Source organism: Oryzias latipes (assembly GCF_053564925.1).
Source record: "Oryzias latipes strain Hd-rR chromosome 1 unlocalized genomic scaffold, Olatipes_Hd-rR_3.1 chr1_Y".
Lineage (NCBI taxonomy): Eukaryota > Metazoa > Chordata > Actinopteri > Beloniformes > Adrianichthyidae > Oryzias > Oryzias latipes.
The window spans coordinates 7273469-7290643 of record NW_027616335.1 but is presented as its reverse complement, the minus strand read 5'-3'; the positions used below and the strand labels follow the sequence as shown (position 1 = coordinate 7290643).

At 43.7% G+C, this 17175-nt stretch overlaps 1 protein-coding gene across 6 annotated transcripts in view; it reads left to right on the top strand.

The window, feature by feature from the left end:
- The window catches only part of LOC144990434 (nephronectin-like), a 59867-nt gene that overhangs the window by 39473 nt on the left and 3219 nt on the right, over window positions 1-17175 (top strand). For all 6 annotated transcript variants that reach the window (XM_078943677.1, XM_078943676.1, XM_078943675.1 and 3 more), the window contains 5 exons: window positions 768-902; window positions 2582-2704; window positions 3711-4091; window positions 14087-14176; window positions 14965-15063. In XM_078943677.1, the coding sequence (XP_078799803.1) occupies window positions 768-902; window positions 2582-2704; window positions 3711-4091; window positions 14087-14176; window positions 14965-15063 (828 nt within the window). The remainder of the gene's footprint in view (window positions 1-767; window positions 903-2581; window positions 2705-3710; window positions 4092-14086; window positions 14177-14964; window positions 15064-17175) is intronic.

Sequence of the window (17175 nt, the reverse complement as noted above, 5' to 3'; positions counted from 1 at the left end):
GTTGCTCAGCTGCAAATGCATCTGCGTCTTCAGACTGCTTTAGACGCTAATCCAGCATGCTTTGCATTTGAGACTTCGACTCTAGTTTAAATCTGATGCTCTGCATCTTTACAATAGGTTTTATTCACACTCTGGAGAACAGTGATGGGATCTTTTCAGAGCAGTGAATGCTACACATTCAAGGTCTTTGCTGTTTTGTTTTCTAATTAAATAATTCATGGTTATGATAGATGCCAAACTGTGTCGCAGACTCCAGCTGCTGTCCATTAAGCAGCTTCATCCATTGAGCCATGCACATATTTTCATAATTGGTTTGGACGTGCGTAGTTTCAGGCAAAGTGCTGCCCTGCTCACTCTGTCTGCTTCTTCTCCCAGCATGCCCCGAGGCGCCACAGTGGCTGAGTCGTGTTGTGCTGCAAATTATTTTGCGGCAAATGCACGGAGAAGCTCGTCATTTAAATATTAATGCTTACACGCCTGTGGAGGTGATCAGCACAGCCACTTTAAGTAGTTCTTTAAATTATGCAACTGCATGGGTACTGTTCTATTTTTTTTCCTAAGGGAGTGTTAAGACTAGAAGGCGGAACAAGTATTTTGCAGTTTTGTTTTAAAATGACTATTTCCTTTTTCCTTATACAATGTATGGTCCGTCTTTTTTTTTTGCATCAACTTGCCTTGTCATAAAGATTTCCTTGAAGATTAGGTGAATATATAATGCATCTGAACATCTTTTTTTTAATAGCACCCATCTTTCTTTTCTCCTGCAGATGTGGATGAGTGTGCAGCAGGGATTGCGGTGTGCCCCAGGTTCAGAAAATGCATCAACACCTTTGGCAGCTACATCTGCAAGTGCCATGAAGGCTTTGACCTGCAATACATCAATGGAAAATACCAGTGCTTCGGTAATGACACGCTGGCTTTCACAACTAAAGCACAACTAATGATCATAGGTCACTGCTGCAGTAATTACATATTATTTATATAAAGTCTGACAATCTGATCAATCAACTCTAACTTTTATGATTCAAACTAAATCTTGAACACAGAAAGTTTTTCTGCTTCTTCATTTTCAGGAGCTTTGTTTTGTGACAGAGACCATGTCACTCTGTTTATGAAGGCCTAAAAACACATGAAACCATCTGCTTTTTTACACTTTGACATAATAGGAAGTTGAATGTTTGGGAGAATCTCTTCAAATGTCATCATAGTAAATCAGACACAATTGTATGATTTTTTTCTTCAAATTATTTTGGAAATTTTATAAATGTGAAAGTTGGGTCAGGTGAGAAGGGCAGCAGAATTTAAACATAGATAGTTTTATTGATACAGGAACAACATTCAGTGGATTGACAGAAACAAAAACACCAAAAGAAACCTTGGCAAACAGAAAAAGTGTTTAAAAAACATTTTTATTTTGAGTAAAATGAATTAAAAAGTAGTTTTCCAGTAGTTGATGAGCTGAACTTAGCCAGACTTATTGAAAGTTTGCTGATTCACTGATAGATTTCCTGGAGCATTTCATAACACTAAATTGGCCAAAAAGAAACACTGTTTTATTACTGTTTTATTCATTTTTCTGTAAAAGTTGCCCTACAGTTGACATGATGCCCACTTTGAATTCAAATTCAACAGCAATTTAAAAGAATATGTAAATGTTAACTTCAGAAGACATATTAAGTCCTACTGTAAGATAGATCACTAAGTAATACTCAGGCTACGAAGAGTCAGAAGAGTCAAACTAGCCTAATATTGGACATTTTTAAAAAAAGAACCGAGAGAAAATTCATGGGAATTTAGCAGACACTTCTGTCTGATAATATTTCTTACTGTTTGAGACAATAGTTTAATAACTCACTGTCATTAAATTATATTAACCTTTTTTAAAATAATGAAAAATGCATTTTTTTTCCAAGAAGACAAAATACAAAAAAAAGAGGATTTCATCGGAGATCCCTCAGTGATACTAATCTTCTTGTCAAATGATGATACCTGAATAGAAAGTTGTTTCTGACCAAACTGGGCACATTTTCAGCTAATGTTAGATCATGGCTAAAGAAATCAATGGGAAGTTGATCAATTAGTGCTGATCCAGTGTTTGCCACTTTGGCTCATTATTCAGACAAACAATTGTGTTTATCTACTGATCTTTCCTCTGTTCTCATCTTCTACAAATAGTAACAAAAATAACCATTTCACAAAACTGATTTGAATTTTGGCAAATCATTTTAAGCCTCAACACTTAAGTCTCTAATACTTTTAATCAAATTTTGAGCCAATGTCTTTAAAAAGTAATTATCTGTAATATGTAAAATAGAAATCTTTTATAATGAATGCTCCATTGACATCTGAGCACTTTAGCTCTTCAAGGATATTTCCTAAACAGCCCTCATGATGATTTTTCTCAGGCATTTATGAATGAGTCATTGTTGATTATGCAAAGGCCTTTGCCAGCACCAATTCAGACAAGCGTTCCTTTAAGAACCATTGAAGCAATTAGTCTTTTCTAATCTACCGCTACATTTAAATCCTCTATAAACCTTCAGCTTTTGCTGCATGTTCTTGTTTTTCTGTTATCTTTCAGATGTGGACGAGTGCGTTTCGGGTCAGAGCCACTGCAGCAGCTTCGCCAACTGCTACAACACGCCAGGCTCCTACAAGTGCAAGTGCAAAGATGGCTACAGGGGCATGGGACATGACTGTAAACGTAAGGCCTGGGAAAAAAATGCTGGCGTCAGTCTTCACTTTTGCTGAGAGGGATGGGGCCTCACATTGTTGTTTTCTTGCCAGTTGCAAAGCAGGAGGGAGGGAAGAAAAGCCTCACAAGTGTCGAGCTGATTCTGAAATTCCTGTCTTTGTAATGGCTGTCAGTCATTCCAGGAATCACCCTGCTGCCTTATCACTGTCGCCCAGAGTAACCCCACTTTCTCCATCTGGCCTTTTTCTAATCAGCCACAAAAGAAGTTAGAATCAAATGTGTCATATCTAATATAGTTTTTCTCTTTCCGCTTAATCACACGCAGCTTATTTGTCTTTGTGGTTGCAGATTCTGCAGAAACTCAATATTTAATCACTTAACTGACACAACCAAGCGGTTGCCTCCTGCTAATATCTAATGCCTTCCCAAGGGGGGGAGAGACGCTTGGCTCCGAGACTTGAGTTTCAATGTCCTGCTTGTGGATCACATTTCAAAAGTGGTCTGCAACCCGAGAAGGGAAAAAACAGATTCAGGCTACATGCACTGATTTAGGCTCAATCGTCACTCAGAAGCTACTAGGAAGAAGAAAAAAACGCCACAGAAAATAGCAAGAGTTTGCCCCCAATACAGACAATGTGAGGAGGAACAAAAGAGAAGGAGGAGTTGCTTACATTTCATCAGCAAAGACGGTTGAAGGGAATTATTTCACACACATTCTCAGTCTGTTGCTGCAAGGCCTCTGGATATGCAAGCAGATAATGTTTACGCCTTCTATATATATAAAGCCTTTTTTTAGTTTGCATGATACTATATGCTTCCTTTATTCTTTTTTTTTACTTTTTAAACTTGAACCTTACTCATTTAGCTATTTTAATGAATCTAATCTGATTTAATAGACATAAAGGTCTCTGATAGAATTAAACTCTCCTCTGTAAAAGTAAGGCTAAAGACATATCAGCAAATCTATGTTTCATTATCTCTGAAGAATTCCATCAACATTCTCTTGTGATTTCAGCCATTCCAAAGGTGGTTATTGACCCCCCAAGACCTGGAAAAGTTCCTCCAAATCATCACAACCTCATCCCAGGTTTTGACCACAAAAGAACCACCACCACCCGTCCACCTGTGACTCAGAAAAAAGTCTACCCCATTCGCCCTAAATCGACCACCAAAGCTCCTCTGCCTCCCAGTAAGGTCACGCCATCCCCACGCAAGCCTGCAGTTCCCACCCGAAAGCCCTTCATGCCCACCAGAAGGCCGTCAATACCCACACGCAAGCCCTTGATCACACCAAAACCAGCCGCTCCCACAAAACCACCACTGACTCCACCTCCAGTCACGCCAGTGGACAACACCATCCAGAAGGAAGTCACCAAAAAGCGAGGGGATGTGCAAAGTAAGAATTGGACCTTTATTTTATTTATTTATTTTCAGAAAATGTAGATTAAAATGTAGCTCTTGACACACATTTCTGTTTTGTCTGAAGCCACAAACACAACGGGCGTTTGACATGTAATTAGGGCACCAAATGGAAACAGTTTGGTTAATTACTGGTCGTCCTTGCAATGACGCATATGGATTGGCCTTGGTTTATTGTTGTTTTTTGCCTATTGTCGTTTTTTTTGTATTTATTGTCGCTGTGTCTGGGTTTACCAGATGAACCAAATCCATCGGTCACTACAAAATCTGAGTCCCTGATTGGTCAAAGTTCAAACTGCTTTAACCAGCAATATGCGTTCAACAGCCACGTGTTTTGTACGCAGAGCCCAAAAACTTGTAAAAACTTGCTTAACTACACATAAAGACAAAAGTTTTGAACAGAGAAGACCATAACTTGCATTCACGTGCGTTTACACAGACTTTTCTTCAGAAGTGGCTGCTTTAACCTGGGTTGCAGAGGGCGGTGTGAACATAGCTTGACATAGCCAAATAAGAAGTGAAGGTTTAAAGAACAGGTAAAGATTTTCTAAACTGTGAACATGTGTAGGCTCAGTATTAACTGTGACCATAAAGTGTTTTGGGCCTTAATAAAGGTAGAAAAGGGCAATATAAGTATACCCCATTTACCATGATAGACTGACATACATTTCTGAGCAGAAAGGAAAACACATTTTTTAACATAATATGAACTTTTTATGCTTTTGTCACGGATGCTGTTTTACACATAAAGCATACAAATTGACACATTAGTTGTGAAGTGAAGTCATTCGTAGTGCAGTAAGAGTTCTTAAGAGTTTTTTCAATGTCACATTTTTTGTGTCCAGATTTAATTTTTAAAGTCATCTCTTTAGCTAAAATGACGTTTATAGCTATAAAAAAAGTCACTGATATTTCACTTTTAAGTTGATACTAAATTACGGTAATTCTGGAGCCGTAGTGGTTTGATGCATATTTGCATCAAAAGGCGTTTATAATTCTAGCCAGACATTTAAATGAGTCAATAATCTAAAGTGTTGGAAAAAATCATCATCCTTAGTTTAAGCCGTTTTTCTATGCATGTAGCTGCTGTGGGCCCACTTAGCAGACATATTAGACATACATAGGCAGCTGTGTTTGTAAGAATTTTATGATTTCTAAGAAATTATTTAAGAAGTCACACATCTAAAGCAGAAAATAACAAATCAGTTTTTATTAATGGCACCATTAGATTGAGAATGTTTTGTTCTTCTGTTGTTGGCTTTAATTTTCTCACTGTGCTTTTTGCCAAGTGTGACTCTCTGTTTTGAATTTCATTTAAAGCTCATCGCCAGACTTTGTTTGACATTTGTGGCAACTTTCGATATCAAATGACAGAAGTGAAGATGAACTAATGAAGAGGAGGCCTGAAACTGAGTCTAGCTGCTTAATTAAAAAAAATAATCTGTAGAATCTCTTTATTTTAAAGATTACTCATCTGTTTTTTCAGCTGCAGAACAAGTTTACAAAAACTCAAATAAAAACAATCTCCGTCTCACAGACCTATTTAAAATGAAAATTATGGCTGCATGAAGGAATCCCTGCAGATGTTGCAGAGCTAGATACGCAACACTTAAGGTAAACTTCCTAGCATCTAGCGGAATAGATTTTGTGGCAGATAAACATTTACACAATTGGCTGGAAGTCAATCATGAGTGGTAATAAAAAAGAAATCAAACATCTTCTGTATTATATTATAAATCAATGTCAGAAAATAAACTGTTTCTTTAATCTTTTTCCTTTTTTTACATTTCCACTCAAGTTATAAAAAGGGATTACCATATTCAGTTACATAATGTGTTTATAGGTAGAATAATCATTTATCTGTTTTCTTTTCTTCTTTTGTGGTTCAAATACCATTGACGTTTGCTAAAAATGAATATGACACAGAACTATTAGGAATAAATAAAAGTTGGTGCATGTCATGATCGGTAGGCGGGACAGACCCAGACGCTGAAACCCAGAATGATCACAAGAGTGTTTTAATGTCAATTCTGTTTTGGCTGTAAGATGATCCTTGGCGAGAGCGTGGCTCGTGGCGTGGCTGGAGGCAGAGTAGCGGCAGAGCGTCTCCGGATTTCGTCGTAGCAACGGGTAAGCAGCCGAGGTTTTCCACACAGGTGACCTTCGTCGTGATGAATCCATAAGGGGTAACGATCTGGCGTCGAATGGATGGACTGGATCTCCTTAAGAGTAGACGGGTTGATGAAGGTGAAGTGGTCACAGCTGGTGGAATCAGGAACAGAGCAGGAGGAGGCGGGGCAGACAGGGGCACCGTGACAGTACCCCCCCCCTAACGACCGCCTCCAGGCGGTCCAGGCCGACGATCCAGATGAGCGCGGTAGAAGTCGGAAATGAGGGAGGGGTCCAAGATGAGGGAACGGGAGATCCAGGACCGTTCCTCAGGACCATAACCCACCCAGTCCACCAAGAACTGATGGCCGCGACCCCGGCGCCGGACGTCCAATATGCGGCTGACCGTGTACGCCGGAGCGTCATCAATGAGCCGGGCGGGTGGCGGGGAAGCGGAAGGCGGGCACAAACTGCTGTCCAGAACAGGCTTGATTTGAGAAATGTGAAACGATGGGTGTACCTTAAGGGCTGCGGGAAGACGGAGACGGACACAGGTGGGATTGATGATGCGGTCGATGGTGTACGGACCGATAAACCGGGGAGCCAACTTGCGTGATGTGGCCTGAATAGGGATGTTCTTGGAGGAAAGCCACACTTTCTGGCCAGGTTGGTATGTGGGGCCGTCAACACGATGGCGGTTGGCTGCGCGACAGTAATTCTCCGAGGTGCGTAGGAGGGCTGCCTTAGCCTGGTGCCAGATGCGTTGGCATCGCCGAAGGTGCTCTTGCACGGAGGGGACGGACAAATCAAGTTCCTGAGAGGGAAACAGAGGAGGCAAGTAACCGAGTGAGGCTTCAAAGGGGGACAAACCTGTGGCCGAGGAAGGATGGGAATTGTGGGCGTACTCGACCCAGACTAAGTATCGGGCCCAATCTGTAGTATTCTGGGCGGCAATACAACGGAGGGAAGTCTCCAGCTCCTGGTTGGCCCGCTCGGCCTGCCCGTTGGATTGGGGATGGTAACCCGAAGAGAGGCTGACGGTGGCACCTAGGGCAGAACAAAAAGCTCTCCAGACTTGAGATACAAATTGAGGTCCGCGGTCGGACACGATGTCGGAGGGGATGCCGTGGTTCCTGAAGACATGATTGACCAACACGTCAGCGGTTTGGGTGACCGAGGGCAGCTGAGGGAGAGGAACAAAGTGGACAAACTTAGAGAACCGGTCAATGATGGTGAGTACGACCGGTGACGAAGTCTAGTGCGATATGGGACCAAGGGCGGTTGGGCGTGGGCAGAGGATGTAACAACCCTGCTGGAGGAGAGGTCGAGGACTTGGAGCGCGCACAGGTGGAACAGCCGGCTATGTAGTCTCGAACGTCTCGATTCATGGAAGGCCAGAAAAACCGTTGACGCACAAGGTTGACAGTGCGTGTAACTCCGCCGTGACAGGCGATACGGGAGGTGTGAGCCCAAGTGATGACGTCTGACCTTAGTGAGAGGGGAACATAGAGAGTGCCGTTAGGGGGTGTGGGATGGTCAGGTTCCTCACCTTGCGCCCGAATGACTCTTGTCTCTATGTCCCAGGTCAGGTTGCCAATGATGCAGGTCTCCGGAATGATGCTGGTGGTGATTTCAGAGAGTACAGAGTCAGAGAATTGGCGAGATAAGGCATCCGGCTTGATGTTACGGCTGCCAGGTCTGTATGTGATAGAAAAATTGAACCGATCGAAGAATAAACACCAACTGGCTTGACGTGAGTTGAGGCGTTTAGCTGAGCGCAGATATGCAATATTTTTATGATCACTCCACACTATGAATGGATGTGTCGAGCCCTCCAGCCAATGTCGCCACTCTTCAAGAGCCAGTTTGATAGCGAGGAGTTCTCTATTTCCCACATCGTAATTCCGTTCAGCTGGGGATAGCTTCTTGGAAAAGTAGGCGCAAGGCTTGAGTTTTCCTGATGATTCTTCACGCTGGGATAGGACAGCCCCTACTCCGGAGTCAGAAGCGTCCACCTCGACCACAAACTGTCTGGAGGTGTCTGGCTGTATGAGGATGGGGGCAGAGACAAATAACTTCTTAAGCGTATCAAAAGCATTCTGAGCTGAGGGACCCCAGTGGAAGGGCTTGGATGTGGAAGTAAGCTGGGTGAGAGGTGCGGCAAAAGCGCTGTAGTTTCTAATGAACCGACGATAAAAATTGGCAAAACCTAGGAATTGTTGGAGTTTTTTGCGAGAAGAAGGGGGTTCCCACTGGGAGACTGCAGTGATCTTGGCGGGATCTGGACGTATGCTGCCGGCTTCAAAGATGTAGCCCAGAAACGGGATGCTGTTGGCATGGAACTGGCATTTTTCAGCCTTCACAAATAACTGATTTTCGACTAATCTCTGTAGGACTTGACGAACATGGTTCTGGTGGACGACAGGATCTCTTGAATAGATTAGGATGTCGTCTAAGTATACGAAAACGAACTGATTCAAAAAGTCCCTAAGGACGTCGTTAACGAGACGTTGAAAAATAGCGGGAGCATTAGTGAGACCGAAGGGCATTACGAGATATTCGTAATGGCCGATGGGGGTGTTAAATGCGGTCTTCCACTCATCCCCCTCTTTCATGCGCACGAGATGATAAGCGTTGCGGAGGTCGAGTTTAGTAAAAACGCGCGCCTCCTGAAGTGAATCAAACACCGAACTGATCAGGGGCAACGAATATTTGTCCTTCACCGTAATCTGATTGAGTTCACGGAAGTCGATACAAGGCCTGAGGGTTTTGTCTTTTTTCTGAACAAAAAAAAACCCCGCTCCGGCAGGAGACGAGGAGGGACGAATATGACCAAGGGTGAGAGCTTCCTGAATGTAGCGTTCCATGGCCACTTTTTCAGGGCCTGACAAATTGAACAATCTCCCTTTAGGAAGGGGGGCCCCCTCTAAGAGATTGATGGAACAATCATAGGGCCTATGAGGTGGTAAGGAGACGGCCTTGGCTTTACTGAATACCAGTTTCAAATCATGATAACACTTAGGGATGTTAGATAGATCGATGATGTCAGATTCAACGCTAATGGGAGCAGTGATAGAAGGAACCGCAGATTTGAGACAATTACTCAAGCAGTAATCACTCCAACCCATGATATTGTGGTTACTCCAATCGAGATGGGGATTATGGAGCTTAAGCCAGGAAAACCCCAAAACCACGGGTGTTTGAGGAGTGTGCGTAACGAAAAATTGCAAGAATTCGTGATGATTCCCCGAGGTAACTAGCATGACAGGTTTAGTGCGGTGCGTAATGAGCGAGAGGTGTTGACCACCGAGGCCGGCCGCCTTAACAGGGGATGAAAGGCGTTCGGTGGGTAGAGATAACCGATTGACTATATTTTGATCTATTAAACTCTGTTCAGCGCCAGAATCGATGAGCGCCCGAAACTTCTCCATTTTAGACTGATGACATATTTTGACGGGTACAAAAAAAAATTCATTTGCTGAATTAGCATTATCCCCCCGCAACCCGTCATCTAACGGGGGGTTCTGGAGTTTTAAACGGCGATTACACTGATTGACCTGGTGACCTAGTTCCCCGCAATAAAAACACGCACCTTCGTTGCGTAGTCTCATCCGCTCTTCCGCGGTGAGCTTCGAATGTCCAACCTGCATGGGTTCATCGGGGGTAACGCGTGGGTTCTCTGGTTGAGAACCAGGATCGGGACAGACTGGCAGGTTAGGAGATGTCCATACTGGAACAATACGGGGCATATGACTTCGTTCAAGATTGCGCTCTCGGAGCCTGATATCGGAACGAAGGGCCGCAGCAACCAACTCCTCGAATGAATTAGCTTCCGGCTGGGTGCATAGATGGTCTTTGATGGGTTCGCTGAGAGATTGATAAAACAAGCCCCGGAGTGCCGGGTCGGTCCAACCAGCCTCTACCGCTAAAATGCGGAAATCAATGATGTGTTGACTTACGGGGCGGTTACGTTGCCTTAGGGCTAACAGTTTGCGGGCGGCTTCCTCCTGTTTCCGGGGTTGGTCAAACACTAATCTGAATTCGTCAATGAAACGCTCAAAAGTTAGGTGAGTTATGGGGTTAGCTGTCAGAAAGGCTTGTGCCCATTGCAGGGCTTTACTGCGTAATGAATTTATGATCAGTGTAACCTTACTGTGGTCGGAGAAGTAATAACGTGGAGCTTGTTGGAAAAGAAGCTGACATTGGAGGAGGAAGCCTCCACACGCCTCCACATCTCCGTGAAATGGTTCGGGCTGGAGGCGGATATTCTCTGGCGTCAGGACTGGTGCGGAAGCAGGATTGTTGCCGGAAGCGGTGACAGGAACTGTGGGAATAGAAGCGGAGGCTTGACCAGTAACTTCCAGTAATGTTTGCGACATACCGTCAAGGCGTCGGAAAAGCTCTTGTTGGACTGAGGCGAATTGCGACAGAGCATCAGCTTGACGTCCCAGGGTGATCCCTTGCTGATTCACAGCGTAGCGAAGACCATCTGGGTCAGCTGGGTCTGGATTTTGGCCAGATCGTTCTGTCATGATCGGTAGGCGGGACAGACCCAGACGCTGAAACCCAGAATGATCACAAGAGTGTTTTAATGTCAATTCTGTTTTGGCTGTAAGATGATCCTTGGCGAGAGCGTGGCTCGTGGCGTGGCTGGAGGCAGAGTAGCGGCAGAGCGTCTCCGGATTTCGTCGTAGCAACGGGTAAGCAGCCGAGGTTTTCCACACAGGTGACCTTCGTCGTGATGAATCCATAAGGGGTAACGATCTGGCGTCGAATGGATGGACTGGATCTCCTTAAGAGTAGACGGGTTGATGAAGGTGAAGTGGTCACAGCTGGTGGAATCAGGAACAGAGCAGGAAGAGGCGGGGCAGACAGGGGCACCGTGACAGTGCATCCTGAAAAAGTAACAAACTGCTTGAACTAAGCAGCAAAATATATCTCAAAGGCCATAAACCCAATGCGAAGGCACTTTCACTGTCTTGTAAGTTGCAACAGCTACATTCAGAATTAGAAAGGTGTAGGCGCTCTGGTTCTTCCTCATCTTGCCAGATGGTATGTAGTAATTAGAAACAGTAAAGAGGAGAGAAGATTACATTTACACCTGTCTGCACTGCTTGACAGAGACATCAGACTTAATAGTTTTCCTACAGCAAAGCCACTCTAGGAATCAAAGCTTCTTGAAAAAAACTGAAACTGAGAAAGGAAGGAGAAATGACAAATTATTTTAATCAGGAGATGAAAACAGGAACGATGAGTCTCCTGGTTCCAGTGCGCATTTGCAGTGTAGTTTGAGGGTGTTTTTAAAGAGACACAGAAGGCTAATAAAACAGAAACTCTATAAATTATTGTTTTAACATCAGAAGGAAAGAAATAAGATTTTGTTGGTCATAAAAGCCTGTTAAGCTCCACAAATTTGGTCTTTACAATTATTATGGGGTTAGACTTTGGAAATAAAGTAAATAAAAGAAATAAAATGTAAAAGATAAAAATTGTAAGTAAATTTAGCTTATATTGAGTACTTAGTCTCCCTAATGACAATAATAAAAACATTTCAGGAAAATAAATGTCAAAAAATGTTTATTTATATAATTGCAATTTTGCAGTGACTATGAAAAAGGTTCTTGAAAACTCTTAAACACACAAAGTTACTGTTTTCTTACAAGTGAAAAGAAAAAAAACCCACTTTATTTCATTCATTACTGTTACTTCCTGTTTAGATCTCTGCTGCCGACTAGAAACGTTTCCTCCCTTTTGATTGCAAAATTCCAAATGGGGCTTTGATCTGCGCACAGACAGAGATACCAGGATGCCACGAATTGCTGGAGAGCCTGGTGTGCATAACCCCCCCACACACTTAGATTCCCTCCGACTGTCAGACTAGGACATGCTGCCAAGTCGTCATGACCCAGCTTTGGGATGGGCCCTTTCACTTTCCAGGCTAAAAGAGGGAGGGGATGGGGTGGCTCATGTTAAGAATTTAAGTAAATTATTGTTATAATACAAATTAAAATATACTTGCAATAAAGGCAGATTTATTAATTGGATTTTACCAAGTTATACCAATAAAAAGGAAACATGTTTTATCTTCACACGATTTTTATATATTTTTTTTTTTTTTTTTTTTTCACTTGTTCTGTCCAACAGCTGAGCAAACAGATTAGAGCTGAAGGCTTTTTGTGTTGGACAGGTTTTACTATCACAAAAAGAGGTTATATAGCTTCAAGAAACTAGAGTGTAGATTTGTATAAACCCCTTTTTGTCGTATTATTTTTTATTTATTTGTTACATTTAGTGTGTGTGGGGAGGGAGAGGGGAAGAATGTGAGGGGAGGGTGGAAGAGAGTAAAAGGAAGAAAGGTGAAAAGGTGGGGGATACAAGCACTGATTTGACTAAGTTATTAATTTAAGCTGTAACAATTATACCAGATCTGCTGGAAAGACGAATGTTACATCAAAGGTGAAAATCTGACACTAAGATGAGCGAGAAAAAAAAACTGTCCATCAATACACTGTAGGTAAGGAGGAGGGATGAAGCAGACAGGGAGCAGTGTGGAGTGTGCACGTGCACGTGGGGGTGGAGATACATGCATGCTGCCGACGTGAACCGTGTGTTCATAAAGGGAGCCAGATCCTACCCAGCCAGACCAACCAGACCAGGAGAGGGGAGGAGAGCCCCCCAGGCCAGAAGCCCCCCCAGCATCCGGACCCAGGCAGCCCGGGAGGGGAGGAGGAGGGGACCGCCCACCCCACCAGCCAGGCACAGAGAGGGCCCCCCTACAGGGGCCCCCCCAATGCCCAGAGGCACAAGCGAACCCAGTGTCCGGCCCCCAGGCCACAAGACAGGAGCGCTTAGCCGTACCAGGCGGCAGCCATGGGGGCCACCGGGCGCCGGACACCGAGACAAAGGCCAGGGACGAAGCCAGGGCCCCCGGAACCCAAGAGCCGGCCACCACCCGACCGGCAACCCGTCCCCGCAAGCCAGCCCAGGCCCGCGACCTTAGCAACCCAGGGATCGCCACGCACCCACAGCCACAGCCACCCCCCTAAAACCCTACGCACTACCACCCCCCCCGCCATAAAATCTGACCCCCCCTCCCCAACCCTCTCAGTGCCCTCCCCTCTCTGTGATGGGGAGGGAAAGCCCCAGAGGGTCCCAGCGAGCCAGCCCCCAGGTCGGTCCTACCCATGCACTCACACACACATACTCACAATCATCTGGTTACCCTCCCTACCCCCGCCGCCAAGCAGCAACCCCCCCCCCAGCCGGCCGACCCCCAGCGCCGCATGCCCGACCCCTCCCGCAGCCGACAGGACACCCATAAGCCCGGCCGCCCTGAGAGGACCAGGCGGGTCATTTTTATATATTTTTTAAACCATTTCTTTAAACCAATGAACACATTTATATATCTGGAAGAAAAGGACCAAAGCTTTTCTTAGAAAATGATCAATGCTGAAGTAAAAAACAAAAAAGAGCGGAACACGGCTGACCTTTAATAACAGCTTGATCCAGACTATTTTGTGCAGTGTGACCCCATTGGGAAAGGTCAGGAGCTATTCCGGGTGCAGCTGTTCTTAGTGCTGAATGTGTCCGCCTGAACTGATCAACCAGTCGCATAGCAGCACCGATTGCTCACATGTTGCGTCAGATGAACTTTTGAAATTTCCCTTTGATTCAGATCTAATTTCTGGTGTTTATCTTTACTGCCATCTTTATGGTTATCTTCATTCTTTCAGGAAACGTGCAAAAAAAAACATGTCAACTGTGACACTGATTCATTGTTGGCAATCCATTTGTTGGGAAATAAAACTATGAACATATATAATACCGTAATTATAATATATCCCAACCTGTTCCTCTCTTCAGTCCCTCGGAACCATGACCAGAACACTGTCCTCGGCTCCGACTTTGACATTGAACTGGGCAACACAGCAGATGAAGTCAGGGATGATCCAGGTGAACACAATGCACACAACGCAGCTCGGGAAAGATGCAAGTGCCAAAAGACGAGCTCACTAGACTTACAAGATGACAGATGAGCAGCGTGAGATATTGACTAATTGAAACCAGAAAGTTATCTCTGGGATGCCTTTGACTTTGTGCTTGTTTTACAGTCACAAAGGGTGTTTTTAAAGTGCTCTCCCTATGAAAATCATACATGAGGAATCAGTTTAAGTGACATGAGCAGAGATTTTTGTCATCTGGCAAATCATTTTTTTCTTTCTTTTACTCCTTAGAAGTACATTTTCTTACAAACTTCTCCAATATTTTGCAGGGATTAGAAAACTTTAGATGAGTATTTTAACTGATCACGTTTACTCATTGTGCAGTGCTCATTAAAATGCAATACAAAATTAAATTTTCTAATATTTTTTTATGGCCTTGAATGCTTTTTCAAAAAGTCAATTTAGCTGACAAATAGGTTTTAATTTTTTCTGAAAACCAATTTTGGAACTATAAGTCTTTGTATATTACAGCCTTAGTCTCTGCTCTTCATTTATTCTTCATTACAGCAGTTAAAAAATAAAACACAACAAAACATCAACTGAGATTATTAAAGTAGAATTAACTCATAAACGTCCTTCCTTTCTGCATCAAATCTTAAAACGTTGCCTTGTTTTTTCCATCACAGAGATGATCATCTGTAATGCTGGAGGCACCAAAATAAAAGAGCAGGCTTAAGCCTTTGCTTCTATGTGTGTGTGTGTGACCTCCATTTCTCTGAAACGTGTTGCCCTTTTCAGAGTCGGGGTATCTGAGCTGCTCCTTTGATGATGGTCTTTGTGGGTGGATCAGGGACAAAGATGGAGACCTGCACTGGGAGACGACGCCTGATCCAACAGGTAATTAAAGGACAAGGGTCAGCGCTTCCCAATCCTACCCCCTTCAATTAAAAAGAAAAGAAAAAGAACCTGAAAGCCAGTAAATGGGTGTTAAAATGTTTTAATCCTTTAATAGCATACACGTGCATACTGTCTCAGAAGAGCAGCTTTGTTCTGCTCACTTGCAGGTCAAAACGACTTCAACAAAGTAGTTTGTCTTTTTTGCAGATTAGGGATTTGCTGTACAAAGCAATGCAAATCATGAGTGGATAATGTGAGCCATCTAGGACCTGCTTAAGTTTTACTACAACTCTGTTAAGGGGGGTAATTGAATGAGGAGACGTTTGTAATCATACAGAGGGAACTCAGGTGTCTCAACAGTGAAGTGACCAGCACATGGTTTTCTTTATTTATCTTGGGTGGATTTTGTGTCTCTGATCATTTCTTTATTTAACCTCTTCTGATGGAAACTATAAAATTGAACGATCTCTGTTGAACGTAGGACTGGATTGCCTTAGATCACTTTCTGTGACGTAAAGTCGCCTTCCACTATTTTTTTACTTCTCAAAAGCTATTCAATAATGTTTTAGCTGCATTGACTCTAATGTTACCCAGAATGGATACTTGTGCTGCAATATCTGCAGAAACTAAGTAGTTTAGAGTCTACATATTGGTGTGCCATAAGCAGTGTTGCCAGATTGGGGAGTTGCCCACCTAACTGGGCGGCCTTGATTCTGACTTTGTGGGTTAATATTGCTTTAGGGCAGGGGTCGGGAACCTTTTTTGCCGAGAGAGCCATAAACGCCACATATTTTTAAATGTAATTTCGAAAGAGCCATACAATAATGTAGTGTCTCTTTCCCACACTGAGACTTAACCTCTTTTAAAGTTCTTTATTCTGGTTACTGCAGACCACAACAAACGCCGTACAATTAATTCAGCAACTCCTGATTCTCTCCCGCCGAGACGAGAGCGATTCTCCAGACTTTATATTCCCCTGCTCCCGCTCCAGCCCTCCCATTTCCCTTATTTGGCCCATAGCTGAACTCCATTGGTCCAAATTACCTAACAACAGGCTGAGCGACAGAACTGAGAGCCAATCAGATCTCTGCTTGACGCGTTCAATGAACTCCAGAACTTTTAATGCGGCCTAACAGACAAGTTAAACTCAGTCCGCGACAATATGTTTAATACTAAATGTACAAGTGAATATGTGCATTTGATGTAATTTCAACATTTTTAAAGTACAATAAGACTGTGGATTCTTTTCAATAACATTGTTATGCTGTTGCTAATAAATGGTGAGTATTTCTCGTGGTGGTTTTGCTGATTGTCTAGTCTGGTTGATACGTGGTGTGTTTCTGCTTCACGCAGGCGTTGAGACTTTAAACGTGATCGTAGGTATGAATGTTCTTTAGATGTGAGAAAAACTGCTCACATGCAGACGCGGAGCCAAACACACACTCACACGCCACAGTGAGTGACAGGCAGCGGGTTTTACGTTTTTACAATCCCTGCGCGATTCACCTGCTGCCGGTCCCCACAACCCCTCACCCCCACCCTCTGCTTTCTTCCTCACACATCCCGTCTCCGCAACTGCGCGCTCTTTCTCAGAGACGGGAGCGCGCAGTTTTAGCCACGGCAATTCACAGGTTTCCAGCTGGTACAAACTCTGTGAAATAATAGATAATAGTAAACTGAAAGTGCTGGCGCAGATTTCTCTCTCTAAGCACCGCTACTATTGCGCGCCTCTGGCATCGCATCGCGCCGAGGACTGGTCTAATGAAAAAAAAAAAAAGTATAATTAAAGATTTGTCTGCGAGCCACATGTGACCATCAAAAGAGCCATATATGGCTCGCGAGCCATAGGTTCCCGACCCCTGCTTTAGGGGGTCATGGGAGGCAGGTGAGCCAGTGTCTCACCTGTAAGCATCCTCACCTGCCATCATGAGATGTAAAGTCTACTAATTATAAACATACATACGCATCCACTAATCTGTTCAAAAAATTCATTTTTTTATGTATGATTATAATCATTTTATCTACTTTTAAACCCCAAATCTCAGTATTTTGCGTATTTCCTGTTTAATGACTGTGCAGGCTGCGAGGTGATACAGCACTGAGCTGGGCCTC